This window comes from Cydia fagiglandana, chromosome 9, assembly GCF_963556715.1.
Source record: "Cydia fagiglandana chromosome 9, ilCydFagi1.1, whole genome shotgun sequence".
Taxonomy (NCBI): Eukaryota; Metazoa; Arthropoda; class Insecta; order Lepidoptera; family Tortricidae; genus Cydia; species Cydia fagiglandana.
In genome coordinates, this window is record NC_085940.1 from 6,101,058 (window position 1) to 6,125,334 (window position 24,277).

Below are 24,277 nucleotides of genomic sequence, written 5' to 3' on the forward strand. Positions count from 1 at the left end.
GCTATTATTCTGATTGGCATTTGTTAATGGGGTTGCGAAACTTTAGGGTGAGACACTTAAATGTGGAGGTCTTGGCATGTGCTTCGAATTTTAATGGCGCTTGCCTTTTCGTTATTAATATTGAATACATTTAAATTGCTGTCAGGTGAAACCTTGCTTTGTACCAATTCTCTAACACTATGCTTATACTTATCACCAGACATCGTTTTTATAACATTTTTGGTGCAACGGAGTGGTGTTAACGGAATTGGTATACCAATTTCAACGATTCCAACCCTAATGATTAATAAGCGTTAATTACGTTAATATTAATTAGAAAAAAAGTATTAAATACAAATTAAAAGTAAACTACGTGTATGTGAGGTGTGCAATAAAGAGTATTGTATTGTATTGTATTAACCTTAATTTACCATTTCAGGTGGAATTATCTATACCCATTCCGTTAACACTACACCGCTGCACCAAAAATGCTATAAAATTTACGATGTCTGCTTATCACGTCGTATTTATTACATTTCATACCTCACTTGACAGCTCTTTTTTGCACAAGTTATGTATACGTTACACAGCAACAAATTGGCTTTTGTGTTTTTCTGTATCAATTCTATTTCAAACGGAGACTCAATTTTCAAATTATTTGATTATTATCTGATTGCGTTTAAAATCCACTAATTTCAACTTATTTCCTATAACAGCTACCTCGACTTCATCAACCTCATGGCCTACGATTTCCACGGCAAATGGGAGCGGGAGACTGGACACAATGCACCTCTGTACGCGCCATCATCTGACTCGGAGTGGAGGAAACAGCTGTCTGTAGACCATGCTGCCCATCTGTGGGTCAAGCTGGGAGCGCCTAAGGAGAAGCTTATTATTGGTAAGTTGTCAGTCACTGTGATATTCGTTTTTCATTAAAGACCAGTCTGACTTGGGATGAAGATTGCCATAACTCATCAGTTGTCTGCGGTCCATGCTAAAAAACTACCGAGGTCCAAACTTGGAGCGCCCAACAAACCAGAATAACTAAGGAGCGTCTTTTCAAAGGGTCTTATTTCTACTACACCATACAAAAATAGGTCGTTTTGAAAAGATACTCCTCAACTGTAAAAGTCTGCTTTGCCTAAATAAGTCGCTGCTTATCATCGGTAAGTTAACAGCAGCATTGGTATGCCATTCACAAGCTGTTGCTCTGTGAGGATGTACATTGTCCTTAAAATACGGTTAAGCGGGATTGGCTGGATCTCTGGCTATTAGACTATGCTATATATACCTTTATACGACTCTGAGGAAAGAACTGACAAAATATTAAGCTTCGTTTCTTTACAATTGTCATTATGATCCTAAAATAGTTCCTTGTAGTACGGTACACCACTTCGCGTCTCAACTTTATTTCATATCGTACAAAGTATGAAAAATTCAATCACACTGAATCACAGCATCAAATAAGAAAAACAAAGTCTACACGCTATTCCCAAGTCGCGATACCTAATGAAAATTCGAACAGTACTGCAAATTTCCAATTTGTCATGGATCATAAATTGTGACCCCTGACGCGGGAGTAAATAAATAAAACGAGGATCCGGGGCTAGTTTACGACACAAGGTCATCCCTGGGCGTAAATTAAAAATGACATTCGAAGGTTGTAAATAATAAAACTAGGCGGTTTCAATAAGGTTGATTGAGTGAGTTGTAAAAGTTTGATAAACAGTGCAAACCTTTCTTGGACTAAAAATAAAGAGTTATTTATTGTAAAAGACATGTAAAATGTGAAAAAATTCGTGCTACCTAGTCTCACTGTTGAACTAGATGGCGCTGTAGTTCTGAGATAAAGGAATTCTCAAACGTTGATTTTTCACAATCAGATTTACTGCATAAGGTACCTACGGAGCCGTTAACGTTTAATCAACCACTCTAATTCGAAAAAAAAAAATTGTAGTCTTTAGCCATCTTATCTATCTAATCTATCTTTAATTGAGCAATTCTTGTTTATATAAATTTCGACCCTAATGATTTCGATGAAATTTGGTACATGGGGATTTTCGTGGGCGATAATTCGATCTAGTTAGGTCTTCTCTCTGGGAAAACGCGCATTTTTGAGTTTTATATGTTTTCCGCGCAAAGCTCAGTCTCCCTGTTATTACTATCAATAAATCTTCGGCTGTGAATCATAAGAATGGGCTGTAAATCAAGAAAGTTATTTAATTCGTCAACTTTGACTCAAATACTGAATTGAATTATAATGTTGACAATTTATGTGTTTTCGTGAACAAGAAGGGTAAATTAACAGCGAATGTTGACGCCTTTGGAAGGTTAAATCGTGACATTATGAGATTGCTTTAACATTTTGAAGCAGAATTACAAATTCAACACATTTACATATAAGGTGTCCTCATAATATTAATTAAGGATTAAGGCAAATGCAATACTAAGGATTATTTAATGTGAACATGGCTCGTTTAGAATATTAACTCATGCTTGTTTGGTTAAAGTGTCTTATTGCCAGATGAGTGAAAACGCCAGCTGGTCAATTAGTGTGGTAATTTAGACATGATAAAACCCAAACAAGTCTAGAAATTATAATTCCAGATACTATTTGCATGACTATTTTATGTAAGTAGATAACTTTCTTTGTCACGTTTTCTTTAGTACCCTTGTGAAAAAAGGATTCGTCTATCCGATCTAAATGCCTACTGTTTTTTTTTTTTACTTTTCTACTTTGAGGATTGCGCCTATTTTCTAAATTGTCTTGAGCCGAGCGTTAATTGAAAGTTGATCTTTCTAGTTGATAAATCTAGAAAAGTTCTACAAGTAAATTATACGATTCCTGTTTTTCCTTCAATACTTACAACTTCGGGCGGCCAAACGCTCATACCTACTAATCGTTCTTATTTAATAGTCTCTATACGCCCCACTGTTGGGCACAGGCCTCCTCTTATGTGCGAAAGGGTTATAGTCCCCTACGCTGGCCCATTGCAGTTTGGAGACTTCACATACACAATGTTATTTAAATTTCAGATGTAAGGTAAACGTACTAGTGCTCGACATGCTAATGCCCAATAGATGATACCTTGCTGTCGCTGTTACCTCTATTGACAATGACTTAAGTTTCAAGATGACATGTACTAACACCACTTCAAGCACCAGTAGGTGACCTTATGCAGGTCAACATCGGTTTTTCTTCCCCGAAAAACTAGTCCCTCACAATATTAGTTTTTAATATTACTAATACCTACCTCTCTCTCTCTCCAGGTATGCCGACATACGGCCGGACGTTCACTCTGTCCAATCCGAATAACTTCAAAGTGAATTCCCCTGCCAGCGGCGGCGGCAAGGCGGGCGAGTATACAAAGGAAAGCGGCTTCCTCGCCTATTACGAGGTAAGTTTAATGAAAAACGAGATGTATCATGTTTATGTGTTTTACATGGTATAGTCGCGGACGGTCTAGAACGCAAAATGACTATAGTCCGTTTTTTTAGCATTAGAAAGAACTTCGCAGAAGTAAGCTTGTGGTTCCAAATCCGGCACTTTTAGCGGTAATAATTTGAAGTAAATTATATGTATTGACCATGCTACATTAGATAATTCAATAATTATTAACAACTAAAGAGCCTGATAAAAACTGCACGCTTGCTTCTGTGGAGTTCTTTCTAATGCTAAAAAAAAGGAACTATAGTGTAATATTTTGCCTATATCGCTTTTAGTCTACATCGCGAACGGTCTTAGAACGCAAAATGACCACTTTTTACACGACTGCCCAAAAAAAAGAGTGTATTGTTTTCAGCGTTCATGTTTGTATGTATATATTTATTTATTTATGTGAGTTTCTTTATTCCACCATAATTTATATCACACAGGTAGGTTAGGTTCGTTAGTTATCTTCAAATGGCCGAAGGCCAAACCACACAGAATAGGAGCCCGGCGGCAGCGGGGCTACATCGACATCGCTAACGTAAAGATAAAATGACGGAAAATGATGTAGGCATTTTGCGTTCTGGACCGTTCGCGATGTAGACTAAGAGCGATATAGGCAAAATGTTACACTAGTCATTTTGCGTTCTAGACCGTCCGCGAATAACCCTTTTACATGCGTGTTATGTTTGAGAATATGAAGTAGAACTATAACAATATGATGAGCTCTAAACGTGTATCTTTTAATGCCTATTTTTTATAAGGAGAGCGGGCTTCATCGCCTCCTTCGACACCTTGTAGAAGAAAGGTAGGATGACCCTTTAATCGTTACAGTAATGTGAAAACAAACAATCAATTTATCAAGGAAAATTATTTACTTGCTTTTTACGGATAAATCCAAAGGCAAAGATAAGGGATGTTTTTGTCTTTTGAAGCCGTTTGGTAGGTATATAAATAGTCTTATGACTTTATCACCTGACCTGACCTGATCTAAGATACCTAATATTAGCGACGTAATTGCCAGAATGAATGAAAGATCTGAGTGAACGATTGCAGTCATTTATTTTGGGACCAACACAATGAAGCTTTTCTATGTCCCGGAGATTGGGAGACCTACATAGGTAGTAACTTCCATATTAATTTTAAGCTTGATAGGAATGAAATCTTTGAAAAATCTAATTTAATTGGCCTAAAATAAACGATTGTGAAATATCACTTAACAATCAATAAATCCATCAACATTAATTGATGTTTTCCCATTAGGTTTGTGAAATGCTCCGAAATGGCGCCACCTACGTTTGGGACGATGAGATGAAGGTGCCTTACTGCATTCTGGGCGATCAGTGGGTTGGCTTCGACGATGAGAAATCCATCAGGCACAAGATGAGGTTTGTACCAGTTACAATTAATATATTGATTCTGGTTGCATGTTTGAGCCGTTTGGGGTGGAAACCCTCGGGCCTTGGGGACCCGGGGCACACCAAATATTTAGGGAGCTGGCGAAGCGTCTTAATGATGCTACGGGTGACCAGAGGGCTGGGTACTTCCTTGCCCAACGAATTGGCATTGCCATTCAGCGCGGCAATGCCACCAGCCTTCTGGGCACCCTACCATCCGGCGCCGAGCTAGCTCCCATTTTTTATCTGTAAATATGTGTATATAGTTGTTAGAGTTTAGTTTTAGTTTTAATTTTAATTTTTAGTTTAATTATTTTGTTAATTCTTTTATTTTTGCTACCTCAATAAATAATTATTAATATATTTACTCAATATAAAATATCTCATATCTTCACTACTAGTCATTTATATTCTACGAATAGAACTGAAAACGAGTGGTCAGTATCACTAGATTTCTATTGCTCGTATTTCAAAAATATCATTTCGCCGTTTTCCACAGATCTTCGAGTGACGAAATCGAGCACTCTAAATTCAAAACTCGGCCTCCTGTACCGTTTGTTTTAAACATAATAGCACCACGTTAGTGTTTATTTTAAATTGTTTACTAAACTTTTAAAGTAAGTTAAAAAGTTTTGAGCATCATAAAGTAGCAGTATCACATTTGCCTGTCGTTGCCGAATGTCTTTTTAAGAGCTCACGAGCTGTAACCTAATTATAGATATCGAGCTGTAACCTCCTTTTATCATCATCACTTATGCTGCATTTATCTACTTATTTATGCACCAAATTTGACTATCATTTTGATGCTCAGATGGGTGAAGGACAACGGATTTGGAGGCGCTATGGTCTGGACCGTAGACATGGACGACTTCAGTGGCGACGTGTGCGGTGGAGACGTCAAATACCCCCTCATTGGAGCTATGAGGTAAGGACTCAAAACTAAGATTTCTAAAGCAAAGAAAGTTACTTTAATTAATCTGACCTGTCAAATACCTGAATACCGGTCAAAATCATAACTATCTCTTTCTGCTTCGCCTTAAAGTAAAAACTAAAAAGTGAAGAAAACATGACTTCTTTTTCAGTATTAAAAGAGAGGGTGTAATATTTTGTGGATACTATCAGAAGGACTGTGAATATTGTTCTGCAATGGTTTCCAGTCTTGTCTTTTTATACATATACCTAGGTATTATATGGCTCAAAGTCACTACTTGGCTAAGTTTGCAAAATGGGCTACACATACCGGACACTGATTATTAGTTTGTGCCTGCAGGCACTGACACTTTCACTCATAAATTACATTGTTAGTTTAGGCCGATTGCGTTTTTTGTTTATAAACTATGATTGCTCTAGGTATTAGTTAAGTATTGATGTTTACAATTACTCGTAGTTATAATTAAAATAACTTTCTCGTCAGTTATATTATATATATTACGTTTTATGGAGTGTCTTGAGCCTATATTACCACCTTTAAATTCTACAAATCTCTGATCACAATACAAATATTTTTGCAAATTAGTTTTGATCTCATTTCAGTATAGACATTTCCTTTTTAGGGTTCCGTACCCAAAGGGTAAAACGGGACCCTATTACTAAGACTTCGCTGTCCGTCCGTCCGTCCGTCCGTCTGTCCGTCCGTCCGTCCGTCCGTCTGTCCGTCCGTCCGTCCGTCCGTCCGTCCGTCCGTCCGTCCGTCCGTCCGTCCGTCTGTCACCAGGCTGTATCTCACGAACCGTGATAGCTAGACAGTTGAAATTTTCACAGATGATGTATTTCTGTTGCCGCTATAACAACAAATACTAAAAACAGAATAAAATAAAGATTTAGATGGGGCTCTCATACAACAAACGTGATTTTTGACCAAAGTTAAGCAACGTCGGGAGTGGTCAGTACTTGGATGGGTGACCGTTTTCTTTTTGCATTTTTTTCCGTTTTTTTTTTGCTTTATGGTACGGAACCCTTCGTGCGCGAGTCCGACTCGCACTTGCCCGGTTTTTTATTTCTATAGTAATTTTTAGCAAAGATATGACAGTATTTAAACTTACGAATTCTTTCAGAGAGGAACTTCGCGGTATCTCTCGTGGCAAGGACGCTAAAGATGTCGACTGGGCTTCAGTAGCAGCCACAGTGGTTCTAGAAGTCACGGAGAAACCTCAGCCGATCAAGATCAGCCTGACTGATGTCCTCAGCAGGGTCAAGAAACCCACTAAGACCATCATTGTCAAGAACAAAAACGCTGAGCTCGATAAGAACAGTAAGTTTTTGAAATGTAACTAAACTGACGCAATTTTTGAAATGTTAGATATGAATCGTATTCAGGGCAACTGTCAACGGTTTAAATGTATAATGTACATAATACGAGTAAATGGCACTATCTCCTAATTTTGATCTATGAAATTTAGCTCAAAGGGCATGATTATCACCGAGGGCATAAAAAAAAAGAATTTATTCTAGGGATTTACATGTAAACCTATACCTACTAGCGCCATCTGTAAACTACTTCGACTGGCCAACCCCATTAATTGGCACAATCATTTGGCTGCGAATGAATCAATACGGTTTTAAATCTACTAATAAGTCAAATTTTCACACTATTTCGAATCGATGGCAAGATTTCTTACGCAACAATCATTGTCGCCATGGCGCCAATCAGGCAGTTTATTTTTTATATCTAAATGAACTCCATAACTTGTCGTAATTTATTACGATCACTTTCTCTCTTTAACTCGCCAGTTGCATTTAAATGGTTAATATTAGTAATTCCCTCGAGTTCACTTTCGATTTTTTTACCTGTTTGACTTTCTAAAGAGTTTTTAATATTTTTGATGAGGCTCTCGTTATGTTATGGTAAATGACACGTTCGAAGTTACAAACTTATATTTGCGGTCATAACATAACGAGAGCCTCATAAATTATAAATATAAGTTTGTTACAAACTTATATTTGCGGTCACCAGTTACTGGTGACCGCAAATATAAGTTTGTAACTTCGAACGGTAGTGCTGCTGCTTAACAATGAATGTTCAGTGAGTTTGAGGTGATGCTTGTTTCATATTTCACCATCAGTTCCAGTTAAATTAGTACGGTAAATTACACTTCCATATTAATGCGCCTACGCAGCGGTAAGATTTTTTATAATGATGTAATATGAAAATAGTTTGATGACTTTATAAAACACTTAAAAATTATCTCGATCTATCTGCATAATTTCTATTCACGGTGTTTTAAAAAACGATTCAATAAATATTTTATTGCGCAAACCTAAGAATATACTTTCTAGGTCAATTTCTTCTCAAATTCCTTCACGTCGTCTTGTGTAATTACTTAAAACTTGAAGAACCATTTAAATAACTTACAGTCACGATAATCATCTAAGCAAACATCTTTCAAAGTTCAACACAATTACAATTCTTCAAAACAATACTTCAAACCTATCACAACAGACAAGCCATTATAACAATGCGTTTGGCACGGAAAGCAACAAATCTCTCACGGGAGTGCCTCAAGGGTCACTCCTGGCCCCTTTGTTTCTCCTGCCAAGACGCGAATGGGTCGCGTGGTTGAAACTTTGAAGCATCGACGGCTTTTAACGGTGAAATGTAGTTGCCATGTCGTTGGCTGTGACAGCCTCGTAAATGTTGATGTAGGTTAGGTACGCTTGAGGGTCGAAATGTGTTTCCATTGTTTCACAAGTTAATGTCCATCTCAGTTTTGACAGTTTTAAATACTGTTACTACTTGCTATTTCCTAACATTTACTTGATAGTAATTCGGGACATAAAAGACAATTTCTTGAGATAAACTTGATTTTTCTTGATTATGCTTGATAGGTGTGCACGCATAAAATAGCAAACGTGAATAATTGATGAATAAATAGGTATTTAATGACTTATGTATTACGAAACTTATACCTACACAAATTAAATGCTGATGGGGTAAATTAAAAATGATCAGTGTGATGTACAGTCACCTGCAATAATATGCTCTTCGAAGGCCGTAAAAATATGTGACACGCTCTTATGGCTCTACAAATGAGATCGTGTCAGATATTTTTGCGGCCTTCGTTGTGTAACATATTATTGCAGGTGACTGTACCTACATGCAATTTACTAGTAAAGTTACCATTGGTGTTTTTATGTTGTTTTTCTACGCCAAAATTCTCTATAATTTGAGTAGAGAAATAGTTTGGCCATTCCGTTCCTATGCCAAGACCGTTCGTTACCTTAAAACCCGATTTACAAACCGCAGACGAATGCACAGTAACTGCCAAAACATTCCGACGCAATCATAAATCACGGCAACTTGTTTAATATTTCACACGAACTAAATTCTTTTGGCTTACCAAAAATACGTACATTTAAGACGAAAGTGGAGGACACGCGCGAATTCGCCTTTTCATACAATCGTAGTCCTCAATTTGCTCTCTGGATTTTAACATTATTGAAAATATGTTGACACAATTTGTTTTATATCGACCACCACTGCTATTCGATTTTTTGACTCCGTTTGATTTTTTTCGAATTTTTTGTCATTATAAAATTTGTATGAAATCTGTTATCCGCTCCTAATTTTTACAATAAACACGTCAAAAGTATGGGCATAGCTATGGTTAATAATATACATTAAATTAAATAAAAATATTTGCCATGAAGTAAATATCCAGAGAGGAAAATAGGAACTACGTTTGTATGGAGAAGCGGCCTCTTTCCTCTTAAGGAAGGCTGTGATTTAAGAGCCCTCAGTTGACGCGACAATCTTTTCAAGTACCCCCAAGTTTCCTCCAAGTACGTTATAAATAACATATTTTGAACGTTGAGGAGTACTGCGGAAGTTAAAGTATTCTTTGGGAGTTTTTGCGGCGCGACAAAGTCTTGACGTGAGTTATGAAAAAGTTGTTTTGTATGGAATGGGATGTGTTGAAGTTATAAATACCATAAAAGGGATGATGAGCACATTAGAGACCCTCCAAGGGTGCATAATTGTGATAAGGCAAAATGCGTCCATACTTGAATAAAATAGAATAGAAAAACATTTATTTGTGATAAACAAACACAAATGACAAAAACATGTTTTTTTGCAAATAAAATGTGCGTGTTTTTTGAAAATATTCAGATTATTCAATAGTAGGTATTGGCTGGTTTAATTACTATAAATTGATAAAAAAACGAATTAACAATTATTCATTAATAGGTAAATGTAAAAATTGATAACACTATAGCAGATATACCTACGTGTGGTGTATGTATGTGTGTACATGTATTGTGTATCTGCTTGAAGTATCGTACCGCCCAAACGAATCGAGATGTTATTGTGTAAATAAAAAAAAAATATGTGTGATATAGGATGTATTATGTATTTCTAAAACAACACCTACGTATCTACAATGGTAGTGGTGTCTTATTAACTTTATTTGTTGAGTTTTCTTACTAACTGTACTAACTTATTAAAATCCAGAAATTGCATTCCAAGAATCGCTCGTTTTTAATTTCATGTTAAAAATGCTTGGAAATATTTTTTTGATATTACCGTCGGATGATTGACGCTTAATAAAAATGCCGTTTGAGTTTAAATAAGGAAAGTCTCACAATTAGATTCCTTTCAAGCTTTCATATTGATAAATGACGAAATTATATTCAGGGAAATCAAAGGACGCTTTATCGAAATGGAATATAATTACATTGAAAAGTAACTTTTTCTTAAAATTTACAAAATGATAGGTCCTAAATTTAAAAGTCCTAGCACTTTTTCGTGACATCCCTAGGTGAAGTATTTTGTACCAATCGTTTTTACAATTTGGTTAGTTATTGCAATAAATGTTCGCTCGTTAATTGTTTTAATTTTCATTGTGTTTATGAAATAAATATGCACGTTAATCAAGTCTTCATTGTTGCGATTATTGTTTGTTCGTTCATTATTAATTACCGCTTTTGAAATTCTTTGTAATTGTTTTAGTGTTTAATCTCATGTTTCGATATGAGTTTGTGCATTTTGCAAATCAATGTTTATCGCAAAATGTATCATTATTTACAATTCAATTAAATTTGACTTCCTTTATCTCGTGATGAATCAATAAACAAATCTCGATTGAATCATTGTTTTCTCAACTTCTATTAGTTCTGTTCAACAAAGTTAGGTATTTTACTCCATAGAAATATAATCACCAGTCACATAAGATCAACTAGAGTTAGACCAAGAAACGTCTGCAGCGATTTTGATAGCCCGCGCAGTGCAAGTGTTATTTATACGTTATAATTTCATAGAAGTTTTATGTTTAAAATAGCACTAACGCAGTCCGCGCGGGCTATCAAAATTGCTTCAGACTTTTCTTGGTCTAACTTTAACCCTTAAACAGGTTGTGTATCTATAAGTACCACATAGCAAATGATTTTTTTTTGGCGAGCTGAGTAAATACAACGATCGCAAAATGTCATTGTCGTAAAGTCTATAAAGTGGGTGATATCCGAACGTAAAAAAATGGGAGGTGTCAATACAAATTTCTTTGACATTTTAGTTGTCAAGTTCAAATCGACCACAAATGGCAGTTCCCCTGCTATAAACGTTTATTACACCGAAAAGAAATACTGTACGTATTTTGTGTTGTATTTTTTTTGGTAGATTATTAGATAATGCATGTGTAGTAAGTCATAATTTACCTAAGTTATTGTTTTCTGATAAAATATGCTCTTTAAAACTATGTGGTTCGTATGAACCCTCTGCCCGTCTGGGGCACGTTCAAGTGGTTTCTATGTGACCACTGCCCTGGAGGGAGTTTACATGAAATTTAAGGGTAAGATTTATTAGTATGAATGAGCCCGCATAGTACAAAAGTAATATATTTTCATTTGGTTTTTAAAATAAATATTTATTCTACGGTCAATTTTATGAGCCACGACATCCACGCGAGCCATGGAAGTGCTGGGAGTTAGTGCATTTTGTAACGCAAGTGTAAATGTGATGTGCTCGTGACCCTTACCCTTAAATTTTAACACCATTGGTAACGGGCAGTGGGCATATAAAAACCACCGGGTTTTTTTAATGAATTAGTGATAATAAAAAAAATCAAGAAATTAATTTTCTTATAAAGCTATTACCTACCCGAATCTGTAATCAAAAGTAAAAAATTCGTCAGGCCTGTTTAAGGGTTAAAACGTTTGAAGCATGGTGCAACCGACCCTTAGACTGAAGTGTTAGTACAAGGTGTCCAGAAAGGGTATCGGGTATTTGTTTTAGCGCCATATTCGAAACGGGGCCACGAAAGGGAGCGGCGAGGGGTTCGTGGCGTGCGCCATTTAGTGGCGCGTGGCGTGTACGATATTCCGCACGATACAGACGTTGAGCAGTCACTATTGAATCACCGTTACGATAATACGCTCGTACGCAAAATGCGCGATGCGTCCCCGAGTACTGTTCCATCGTGGCTAAAACTCCACTAAATGGCGCACGCCACGAACCCCTCCCCGCTCCCTTTCGTGGCCCCGTTTCGAATATGGCGCTAAAACAAATACCCGATACCCTTTCTGGACACCTTGTATTAAGTACGATAATTTTTCAGAGCGTGAGCCTCAAGTCCTCTGCTACCTGACCTCCTGGTCCTCCAAGCGCCCCAGCGCCGGCCGCTTCACCGCCGAAAACGTGGACCCCAACCTCTGTACGCACGTCATCTTCGCGTTCGCCACTCTAAAGGACCACAAGTTAGCGGAAGGCGATGAGAAGGATGCGGATATGTATGAGAAGGTCGTCGGGTTGAGGGAGAAGAATCCTAACTTGAAGGTCAGTTCTTTACTATGGAAAAGAATATAACAAACACTTAAACAAACATTCATACTTTTAAGTATACAAATGCCAAGACCATTCCACAAAAAAATAAAACCTGATTATTTGCGAAAGTGGCGCCATCTAGCGAGGTATAAGCTTTCGAACCACCTTAAGTATTATATTCAGAGCACTAGTTACAGCATAAAAATGACGGAGCGGTATTGCGTCATCTTAATTTCAAATTTAATGCACGACTTTGACTTAGACTTAAAGAAAAATATATTGATGATGGAAGAGGTAATTCCAGAAATGTCAACATTCTCCCTTTTGTTTGAATGTTATCTTCAATGTGTTAATTATAAATGTATTTCTTTTCAGATTTTGCTCGCCATCGGCGGCTGGGCTTTCGGCTCCACTCCCTTCAAAGAGTTGACCTCCAACGTCTTCCGTATGAATCAGTTCGTGTACGAAGCCATCGAATTCCTCAGGGATTACCAGTTCAATGGTCTTGACGTGGATTGGGAGTACCCCAGGTAAGCTGTGTAGAAATTAAATAGCAAACTTTGGGTCTCCAAAGACAGGCTTCAAGCTGTGTCTCTAAGTCAATATACTTCTGAAATCGCTATACGCAACAGCTATGAGCTCAAAACTGGCTTTTATTAAGCAACTTAGGTACTTAGTTCCTTCCAGCGAAATACACTCAGTATTAGCTCTGAATTATTTGATTCCTTGAAGTTAAGTGGCCGCACTATACCTATAGTTCTCACTTTGCTCTGTATTGTGGGCCTAACATTTTTTGGTCCACATTTTCACTAGAATTTTCTTTCCGGTTTCGCTAGTAGGCAAACAATTGGAATTACTTGTCTGAGCGAGTGCAATCTCCATTTCAGCTTGTGTAAACATGCTTTCGTATGTCTGTCCGACCGTGTTAAGCTAAGGTCTACAGCTCACAGGGCCACTAGTAAAGTAATATTTTAGGTTAAATTAGCAAGAGTGATATTCTTCAAGGTTTGATATAAAATTTCTTCATAAAATACCGAGGTCCTGTATTTCACAGAGGAGCCGATGACCGCGCAGCTTTCGTCTCCCTCCTCAAAGAACTCCGCCTGGCCTTCGAAGGAGAGGCCAAGACCTCTGGCCAGCCGCGCCTGCTGCTCACCGCTGCTGTACCCGCCTCGTTCGAAGCCATCGCCGCTGGGTATGATGTGCCGGAGATCTCGAAATACTTGGTAAGCTATTGAGATTTTCTGCATCATATGTTTAAGCCGCCATATTCTTTAGTCATCCACAAAGCCAAACAGGCTAATATAACTACAATTATAACTTTAAAACAATGTAATGGAAAGCCTTTTTATCTGGAACATGGTGTCTCCTAAAGCTGTATCTCATAAGCAAATCCTGATAGGGTACGTTCTTTCCTTGAAATTCAAATGTCTGTATTATGACCGAGGAGTATGACAAAAGACAGTCTACGCCCTGTTCTTTTCAGATGATTGATTTTTGATCCTGATCGATTTTCCAATTTTTATGGTTATTATAAGTAGTTCTAGCTACCTAAAATTGCTACATCGTTTCCTAGAAACAATTCCCAATCAATTAGAAATTATATTTGATTTGAACTCCGATTTGAGTATTTCGTATTTGGATTCCGCTATGGTCTCTTATACGTATTCATTGAAAGTTTCATTATTCATAAATTGTACTTCCTCCAGGACTTCATCAACGTGATGACCTACGACTTCCACGGCCAATGGGAGAGGCAGGTCGGCCACAACAGCCCTCTGTTCCCGCTAGAAAGCGCCACTAGCTACCAGAAGAAACTCACTGTGGTACGTACCATCGAAAACCAACCTAACCTCCTACCTCCCCATATTATAAACTTGACCCCTATTCGACAAGCGACGTTTGACGTATCGTGTTGATCTAGTTGATGTGGGAAAAATCATAAGTTCTCGAATACGTACAATGTCAAAATTTGACATTAACTATCCACAGTTAGGGTGACAAGCAAACCAAACCAAACCACCCTTAGTTTAGAGTTGAGTTTTGGTTGTACCAAATGATATTATCCACCGTTGATGGAATCAACACTCAGTAGGTATGGAATAAAATCAACTGTTTATTTGACGTGGATGCGAAATCTGACAGTTGTACATGTCGAATTTGGCCCCTGTTTAGACGACAACGGTTTCACTCACTTGAATTTTTTGTCGCTATTGGCGACATGTTTCGAGCCCTTCGGGGGTCTTTCCTCAGGCTCGAATGCTCGCAGCGACTGCAACTCCCCAGATTAGATTTAGGTTAAACTTTTGACCACGTGTAAAGGTCACTAGATAAGTTTCGCAGTAGACAAATATGAAACAAATGTTGTCTATCCGATATACTCTTTAAACTATATTTCCATAGACTATGTTTGACGGGAAAATATTTACTTTCTTTTTAAATCTACTAAATACAACAAGATTTAAACTTTGTATGAAATGAAAAATGTTGTATAAAATATTCGTAAGTTAATGTTTTCCCGCCAAATATTGTAGTTTTAAAAAGTAGGTAAGTATATGTGATAGATCACCTCTTTGTTTCATATTTAAAACTTATCTAGCGCCATCGCCATCAGATTTATCGCAGCAGTCAAGGCGCTCACAAATATCTGAACACGCCTTTATTCTCAAGGACGGTGTTTAGATATTGTGAACACCTCGGCCGCTCTGATATATGTGATGGCGACTGTACAGTCAACAAAACTATTAGCTTAACCCCTGTAAACAAATTATGTACTTATCCCCTCCACATAAAAAAGGGTAAAGGGAAGAATCGCTGTGTCAACCGTACCCAGGACCTATAAATCCTAAACCTAGAGCTTAAATCGGAATATCAGCCTAATAAATATGACCCGTGACCTGAAATGTGACCTGAAAACCTGCGTAGCAAGGACTAATAAATCGAAGAAATGGCTTTAGTATTGATATTTAATATTCTTCAAGGGATTCTAACCTTCTTCATACCATTGAAGTCCTTCAAACCGGTAAACCGTGAATTTCTGTCCCTAACTTCAAACGAGCATATTACAGAAATGTCAACAATGTTACATTATAGGTACAATACTTTGTATTCAAGTAAATATTTGCTGCCCGTTTCGAACTTTAAGATACGTCAATTAATAGATCTAGAAACTATATGGATTAGATGTGTCAGTGTCAAAAGTGACGTTTTTGTTTGAAGAAACAATCTATGACACTGACATATCTAATCCATATCGTTTCTAGATCTATTAATTGACGTATCTTAAAGTTCGAATTGGACCGATATTACAATGTTACAATAATTAGTTAGGGTCGTTTGATGTTCATCGGGGCCCTTAAATGCGAATAAGAATTGTTTTGGATATAATACCTTAGTATGTTATACTGATTTATTTGATACAATACCTACTTGTAAGAAAATCTACGATTTTGTCGGATTTAAAGGTATCGTCATCTTAATGGCTACTATGATGATGAAGTATAGTACTTATTCAGTACAATGAAATTTAAATCATATTCGATTGAAACAGAGTTGCTTTTGCTGTGTTTCGTTCAGTTTTTAAACAATGCTAAATCAACTCTTATTTTCTACGTTAAAGGTTCAAATTTCTGTGGCAAAATTTGCATTTTTCATCTGTATGGCTGGGCCTTAGGTGGCTATGCCGGCTCTGGCCGCGTAGCCAAGATGCCGATCGCTTACGCTCCGTAGCGATCGAAACGCAACTGTCACTGTCGCACTAATATGGAAGAGTGATAGAGAGACATAATGGTTTTCGTTGTCGAAGCGATAGCGATTGTAACCTTGGCTAGGCCGGCTGTATTTTTATTATTCATTATTTCCCAGATAACACCCTGAAATATCCATTAAACTGAACTAACATAGCAGATAATCATTAATCACGGAAAATTAAGATTGTAAAAGGAGCCACGTTTTTCCATGACACTGCTTCATTAGGCATTCCGAAAAATATGATCGAAAAATCAAAGAAAGGGTAATAATAACATAATGTTAAGACCCGACCCTTGTTCACTCCAGTTGGCTTTTACGCTGCCTTTTCATAACAATTTAGAAATATTCTATACCCCGATGGTTTTCAATCAAGGCTTGTCTGATATACGATCGCTTTGAACCGATTTATTATAATGGGATACCTATAAGTGTTTTCAAGATACAAATTTTAAGTGGGATTCCAATATGATAATTATATTAATAAAATATGACTACCTAGTTATTTATGTACAAAATAAATAAATATTTTCTCCTTTGCCTTAAGGTTGACTGATAGAGCATTTAGATCGTCTATTGTAACTATATTAAGTTGATGTTTTGTGTAATAAGTTTAAATAAATAAATACAAAATATCATTTCATAAATTACCAGTTAGTTTCGGTGAATTAAAACATCGTGAGGAAACCTGCATTAATCTGCTAGGAAACACAAAAGTTGGTTAAGAACGTCATCATCATATCATCATTTCATAAAATTATGATACATTTGCGTATTTATATCCTCATAACGTTTAGAAATAAAACAAGTCTTCACTTGGAACCTTACCTATAACCCTTCGTTTCCAGGACTACTCAGCCCGCGAGTGGGTGCGACAGGGAGCCCCCAAAGAGAAGCTGATGATCGGCATGCCAACCTACGGGCGTTCCTTCACTCTGATCAACGAGACACAGTTCGATATCGGCGCGCCTGCTTCTGGTGGCGGTAAGTATTTTATAAATAAAATTTGTTTATTTCAGACCATGAGATCCATATTTTGTTAGCTAACCAGAAAAACTTACATCCTATGTTAGTACTTACATAAAAACACTTATAACTTTTATACTTAGCCCTGCCTATCACCACCTCTACCCAATATTTTGTGAGGCGGCAGTCCAGACGTTCGGAGTGTTCGGACAACGTCCTCAGCCGGTGGTAAATAAACCGACCGTCCTGATGGTAAACGATCATTGTAGTCAATAGACGCCTGCAACTCCAGAGATATTACTGCGCGTTCCCGACCCTTCAAATACCTGTACAATATTTTTTTTTTTAAGAATCCCATACTCAAGAAATCCTTGGCAAACACAAATGCGCCACACATAAGATACATCGCTTGAAAAATACACAACTCGTTCTGTTGCGCCATTCTGTAGTCTCGAAAAATCAAGTTCTTAAGAAATATCAAGAATACAGGTAGGTATTATGATAAACAAAAATCTCTGCACGTATCTAACATGCTCTAAGCTTGAAAATAACGTATCCTGCAAATAAACACCTTATATGTACACAATAAGGTCTAAATTAAACTGTGCATAACTTTACATCGTTACCTGCCTTCGTGCAAATCATTTTCGTATATTGGTTTGTTTAACAGCAATATTGTTTAAGTTTTGAGGCCAGCGGTTACGTTCCCGAATATGTTGGGAACATGTACGGTCCCATTTTATATGGGTGATTGGTCAAACGATTTTGTGGGTTGTTACGCAAATTGTGCCACATTTAGGAATAATAATTTAAAGGCCATGTGTGCGATAGGTCTACTAGGTATTGATTGAGAGTTTTGACAGCTTTATGAACTATACTGATGGTCTGCATTCCGACAATACACCATAGTTTCAAATTAAATTTGTTTTGAACATTATATACAACATACAGATGGTCTGCGTTCCCACATTACACCATAGTTTCAAATGGTATTTTGATCATTTTATACTAATTTTGTTTTAAAGCCCGTATGTGCCAATTGCATTTCATTTTCTGGAAATAACCGTTAGAAATGTATTCCTGTTATAGAAATGTGTTGCTGCTGCGGTAGAAAGTCGGGTGTTTGTGCCAAATGATACTAAAATTATTTGCGCAACGCTCCTTTTCAATCAATCAATCAATCAATTTATTTAATTCAGACCATGTCCATATACTCGTATATACTTTTGAGTCTCTCAATCTGGTCAAGAATATAATAAGATTTTTTCACTTTGTCAGCAATTAAAGTCATTCAAATCCTTTCCTATTGTATAAAAATATCTATCGTAACAAATTAACAAAAATATGTTGTCAACCAGGCTCCGCCGGCCGTTTCACCAACGAGGCTGGATTCATGTCGTACTACGAGATATGCGAGTTCCTCCGCGAGGACAACACGACCCTCGTGTGGGACAACGAGCAGATGGTGCCCTTCGCGTACCGTGACGACCAGTGGGTTGGCTTCGATGATGAACGATCGCTGAAGACCAAGGTAAGACACTAATGAGGCGAGGACAACACGACCCTCGTGTGGGACAACGAGCAGATGGTGCCCTTCGCGTACCGTGACGACCAGTGGGTTGGCTTCGATGATGAACGATCGCTGAAGACCAAGGTAAGACACTAATGAGACGAGGACAACACGACCCTCGTGTGGGACAACGAGCAGATGGTGCCGTTCGCGTACCGTGACGACCAGTGGGTTTTCTTCGATGATGAATGATCGCTGAAGACCAAGGTACCTAAGACACCATTGAGGCGAGGACAACACGTCCCTCGTGTGGGACAACGAGCAGATGGTGCCGTTCGCATACCGTGACGACCAAATGGGTTGACTTCGACGATGAAAGATCGCTGACAACCAAGGTAAGACACCAATGAGGCAAGGACAAAACGTCCCTCGTGTGGAACAACGAGCAGTTACCAGTATAGGTTGCCTTCGATGACGAACGATCGCTGAAGACCGAGGTAAGATACTAATGGCTTAAATGAAGTGGACAACACGACCCTTGTGTGGGACAACGAGCAGATGGTTTCCTTCGCGTACCGCGACGCCCAGTGGGTGGGCTTTGATGATAAAAGAACGCTGAAGACCAAGGTAAGACACCATTGAGGGAGGACAACACTACACTTGTGTGCGACAAGGAGCAGAAGGTGCCCTTCGCAATGATATGAAGTGTCAACACAGATCTCTTTCTCTTACTCCCTGTATATCTCCCCTCTTCTTCTCTCCGACTTTCTATGTTCGTCTTGCTCTCTAATGTTTACCTTTCCGTTCTGTATTTTTATTTTGTCAAATATGTTATGGTTCAAATTTTATCAAACGTAAGAGCAAGCTTCCCAGTAAACATTAAAAGTCAGAGGACCCCACATGTTATCCTTAAAATACTTCATTATTTGAAATTACACCATCTTTTCAATTCCAGATGGCCTGGCTCAAGGAAGAAGGTTTCGGCGGCATCATGGTCTGGTCCATCGACATGGATGACTTCCGAGGCTCCTGTGGCACCGGGAAGTACCCCCTCATCACCGCCATGAAGCAGGAGCTGTCAGGGTACAAGGTCAAGCTGGAATACGACGGGCCTTATGAGTCATCGAACCCGAACGGACAGTACACTACTAAGGATCGTAAGTATCTGTACCTGTTTTAGGGTTCCGTACCCAAAACCGGGTCCCTATTAGTGAGCCTCCCCTGTCTGTCTCTCTGTCCGTCTGTCTGTTACCAGGCTGTATCTCATGAACCGTGACCTCTTACTATTATTATAGGTACTATAGGTAGTACTTTTAATGACCGACTGATAAAAATAATTATTTCTTTCGTTACCTTTGATATATTTTGTTACTCGTACCGTACTTATAAAATTTCTGATAAATCGTACCTAATATGTGATCTCCAAGTAAAATGTACTAAACTGACAAAAATTTATTAGAATTCCACTATGGTGATTTTCAGTGAAACAGCTTTTAACCAAAATACGTTTATTTCAAGTTTACTTACATTATAATATTTGCCAAATTTCACATTCTGAGCTTAATTTACGCCAAATTTAAATTTAATACGTGCCATATTTTCCGAAACTACTAAACCCAGTTAAGCTAAACAGCCGGTACTGACATGCAATTATTTATTTGGCATGTTGTCAAATGATTTATATCTGCGATAGGTAAAATGGGGTTTTCATAGAGTTAGGTAAACTAGGTTTTATTTATTTTCCGTTACGTTTTTAGGGTTCCGTACCCAAAGGGTAAAAACTGGACCCTATTACTAAGACTGTTATCCGTCTGTCTGTCACCAGGCTGTATCTCATGAACCGTAATAGCTAATAGGCAGTAGAAATTTTCACAAATGATGTATTTCTGTTGCCGCTATAACAACAAATACTTACTAAGTACTAAAAACAGATTATAATAAATAACAGACATACAAAAACGTGATTATAATGGCATTTTTGCGTAATGGTACGGAACCCTCCGTCCGCGAGTTCGACTCGCACTTGGCCGGTTTTTTTCTTCTTTTAAACACAAATGGCTGGCCAGGAGTCTGATTATATTTTAACAATTTGTTAAAGTTTTCATTTCGTTATGTAAGTGCGAGCATGATAATCACACGACTTCCAGAGCATTTAGCACGCATCAATCAGTGCCAGCGATTGTCAAGGTCGTATCATAACCAGATTAAAACCTGAACAAATTGTGAAACCAAAATCGGGTATATTACCTACACTATTTTTTCTTTAAAAAAGTTATTTACAAATAAATTACTTTTACAGCCAACGAAGTCATCTGCGAAGAAGAAGACGGCCATATTTCCTACCACAAAGACAAGGCTGACTGCACGCACTACTACATGTGTGAGGGAGAGAGAAAGCACCACATGCCGTGCCCGTCTAACCTAGTGTTCAACCCTGAACAGAACGTCTGCGATTGGCCAGAGAATGTAGAGGGATGCCAACACCACACCCAAGCGCCGGCTGCTAAACGATAGAAAAAAACTGTTATGTTGGCTAAACTGCTAAACGATAGAAAAAAAATCTGTCATGTTGGCTAAAATTTAGTTAATTTTACAGACCGTTAGTATTTATAAATGCTTGCAGATCATTATGGTTCTGATGGGGTTAATACCTAGAAACGTCAGAGGGCCCTTTCATCAAGTATACATCACCGAAAGACAATTGCGAGTGCCAAAAAACAAAAGCGCAAATTGACACAAACTCCTATTATTAAGCAACCTTCTTGAATTCAGAGGCGCCCTCTGCAGTGAACAAAAAAAAAGATTTTAATCCTATTGTGGTGATTACTTATGAATAGCCTGGCCAGCCGTGCACAATGATAATTTTGAAACAATTCGGCCAGACAAAAATTTGGTAAAGATACGACATGGATCGGTTCGCAACGTTTTTGTTTGAAGAAACGTCACTTTCACTGACATATCCGATCCATGTCGTATCTTTAGCAAATTTTTACGTATCTTAAAATTCGAATCAGCTGAGCCGATACTTAAAAAATTTGATTCTTTCTATTATCTGCTTGGTTGGCCAAACTATACTTATTGTATTTTTTTACTTTTCTACATTGTTATAATCTTGAACTATCGTCCACCAATTAAAAAAGATTACTTATCGGTTGTCATTAAAAATCGAATGGAGATTCGTGTGATATATTGTAAATTAACATTATTGGTAATATTGTACGTAAAGTACCCTATATATTAATAAATTATATTTTTAAGAATAATAATATCTTACTCTCCCAAAGGTACACAATTATTAAGATTTTAACAAATAATTATGAAGGTGGTTTTTCTAATAACCTAATGCATCATACGTATTTGTATCATACGTACCTATAATCTTGTGGAAATTGTCAAAATATGTTTGTAACTTTTATTCATGTGTGGTATTGATAACTTAAAATAACGCAGCGTATTACGTAGGCGAACAACACTCGAACGCGAAGCGAAGTGATGCGGAGCGGGGTGAATCGATCCTTTGATATCTATAGAAGTGTCCTAATACGTGGGCGATCTCGTTGCGAATGCGAACGCTTTGGGCCCGTCGCGCCGCGTCGCGTTCGCGAGTTGTTCGTTTACTTAAGACGCAACGTAAAAGCGATCTTTAAAAAAATCAAGCCATTAAATAATACTTTTACATTTAAAGAGAAATTAAATATTGTGTTTCTTTGGGATTGTATAATTATTTTATAATTAAGTAGCGTAAACCTATTTTATTTTATGGAATACTCAAATCAGCTACATACACTGCCTTTTATACTGCCAGTAAATTGTTACTGTCCAACGAAATTGTTACGATGTGACAATAAATAAATTACTGTAAAATAAGTGATAATTTAAGTTTGTAAATATTGTGTTTAGATAAAAAGAGACGTAGGAGTAATTATTAAACATTTTTTTAAAAATCTTTTTTTTACTTTTGCCCTTTTTAATACTCTTTAGTTAAATTAATAATATATCGGGTGTGGCCTGTAATATGAGCAAAAAATTAAACGGTAGGCTGTACTCCTCATACTGACCAACATTTGTTCAGCGACTTTTAAAAATAACTTGTGGTTTGATTTTTAATACACTTTAAAGTTTATTCTAAGACGCAATGTATTGCGAATTTTGTTATGTTTAATGCGAGACAAGCAACGTCAATCACAATGATATGGCGTGGCGATGGCGTCCATTGAAGATAATATTTATTTTGTATGAAAAATAGCAAGTCTAAATACTTCATAATTTTTAAAAGTTGTTGAACAAAAGTGTCACAGTTTGAGGAGTAGAATCTACGTTTTAATTATTTGCTCGTGTTACAGGCCACACCCGGTAGATTACTAGCTTCTGCACGCGAGATCGTTTGCGTGAGATGATGATGATGATGAAGAAAGGTATAAGAATTATAAAATACGTAAGTATGAAAGAACGAATGAAAAAAAAATCATACATAAATAGATTAAAATCCATAACTTTGGAACAAAATATCTTTGATATTACAAGTCACTAGACTAGTGACTTGTAATATCAAAGATATTTACTTGACTAAGTGTCACTACTGACTAGGCTAGGAAGCCGTTAAAAAACTGAATCACAAAAACCTTCTCTATTTCCAATTTTCCATTTTTTTTTTTTTTTTGGATTTCACGGGCCTATAAATCCCGGTCTTTTGATAGGCTTGCGTGGGGATATAGATCCAACACGTAGAGGCCCCTTGGAGAGCTTTAATGTCATGTAGAACGCCTGCTGGAACCCGTTCACAGGCGCAACAATAGACACCCATGAACCGGTCGCAGCAGGCATTGGGACTATTGTAGAAAAAGTGAACAGTATTCCGGGCTATGGATTGATGTTTGGGTGGACAATGAGACTGGGCTATTGTAAAAGAGGTCCGGACACCTGCCATAACAATGTTAACACCGGCATTTTCCATTATTATTATGTCTCGTATATATTGCAATAATATCGAATACATTGTTCTTTCGAAACATGCTTCCAATAATCCAGAACCAATTTCAAATCGAAGCTATGCTAGCTTAAATCTGTACAAACTACCAATTTTCACGGTAAATTGGATCATAATACGATAAAGCTAGAGTTTCGATTCGATTGTTTCCGGAAACGGAATCAGTGGTAATTTACAGAATTTCAGATCATACCTGAAATAAGCGATTGAAAATTCATAGCAGTATGCTTTGGTATGGATAGCAGTAGGTACCTAGTTGGCAATGAGAATGGACTCTGCTGTCACTCACATAATATAAGGTCACTGTTATAGCTAATGGCCACTCTTCGCAATAAGGCCTGTTTCTTTCTGATTTGTTAGGAGTGCTCAATTACTATCAGTGTTGCCAACTGGGATTTTGAAAAAATGCTAGACTAATGTCTAGATTATGCTAAAATTATGCCAAAGTATTTTTAAATATGCTAAAAAAAATGCTAAAATGCCACTTGAATTTAGACATTTAAATAAT

The 24,277-nt window shown here is 37.4% G+C and overlaps 1 protein-coding gene across 1 annotated transcript in view; it reads left to right on the forward strand.

Moving 5' to 3' along the window:
• LOC134667213 (probable chitinase 10) overlaps window positions 1-22,726 on the forward strand; it is a 165,238-nt gene extending 142,512 nt beyond the window's left edge. The window contains exons 7-19 of the mRNA XM_063524541.1: window positions 696-877; window positions 3,250-3,377; window positions 4,673-4,797; window positions 5,618-5,731; window positions 6,861-7,057; window positions 12,354-12,571; window positions 12,935-13,089; window positions 13,614-13,785; window positions 14,269-14,385; window positions 17,155-17,290; window positions 18,631-18,803; window positions 19,738-19,939; window positions 21,082-22,726. Of these exons, the coding sequence (XP_063380611.1) occupies window positions 696-877; window positions 3,250-3,377; window positions 4,673-4,797; window positions 5,618-5,731; window positions 6,861-7,057; window positions 12,354-12,571; window positions 12,935-13,089; window positions 13,614-13,785; window positions 14,269-14,385; window positions 17,155-17,290; window positions 18,631-18,803; window positions 19,738-19,939; window positions 21,082-21,296 (2,134 nt within the window). The 3' untranslated portion in view covers window positions 21,297-22,726. The remainder of the gene's footprint in view (window positions 1-695; window positions 878-3,249; window positions 3,378-4,672; window positions 4,798-5,617; window positions 5,732-6,860; window positions 7,058-12,353; window positions 12,572-12,934; window positions 13,090-13,613; window positions 13,786-14,268; window positions 14,386-17,154; window positions 17,291-18,630; window positions 18,804-19,737; window positions 19,940-21,081) is intronic.
• The last annotated feature ends 1,551 nt before the right edge of the window (window positions 22,727-24,277 follow it).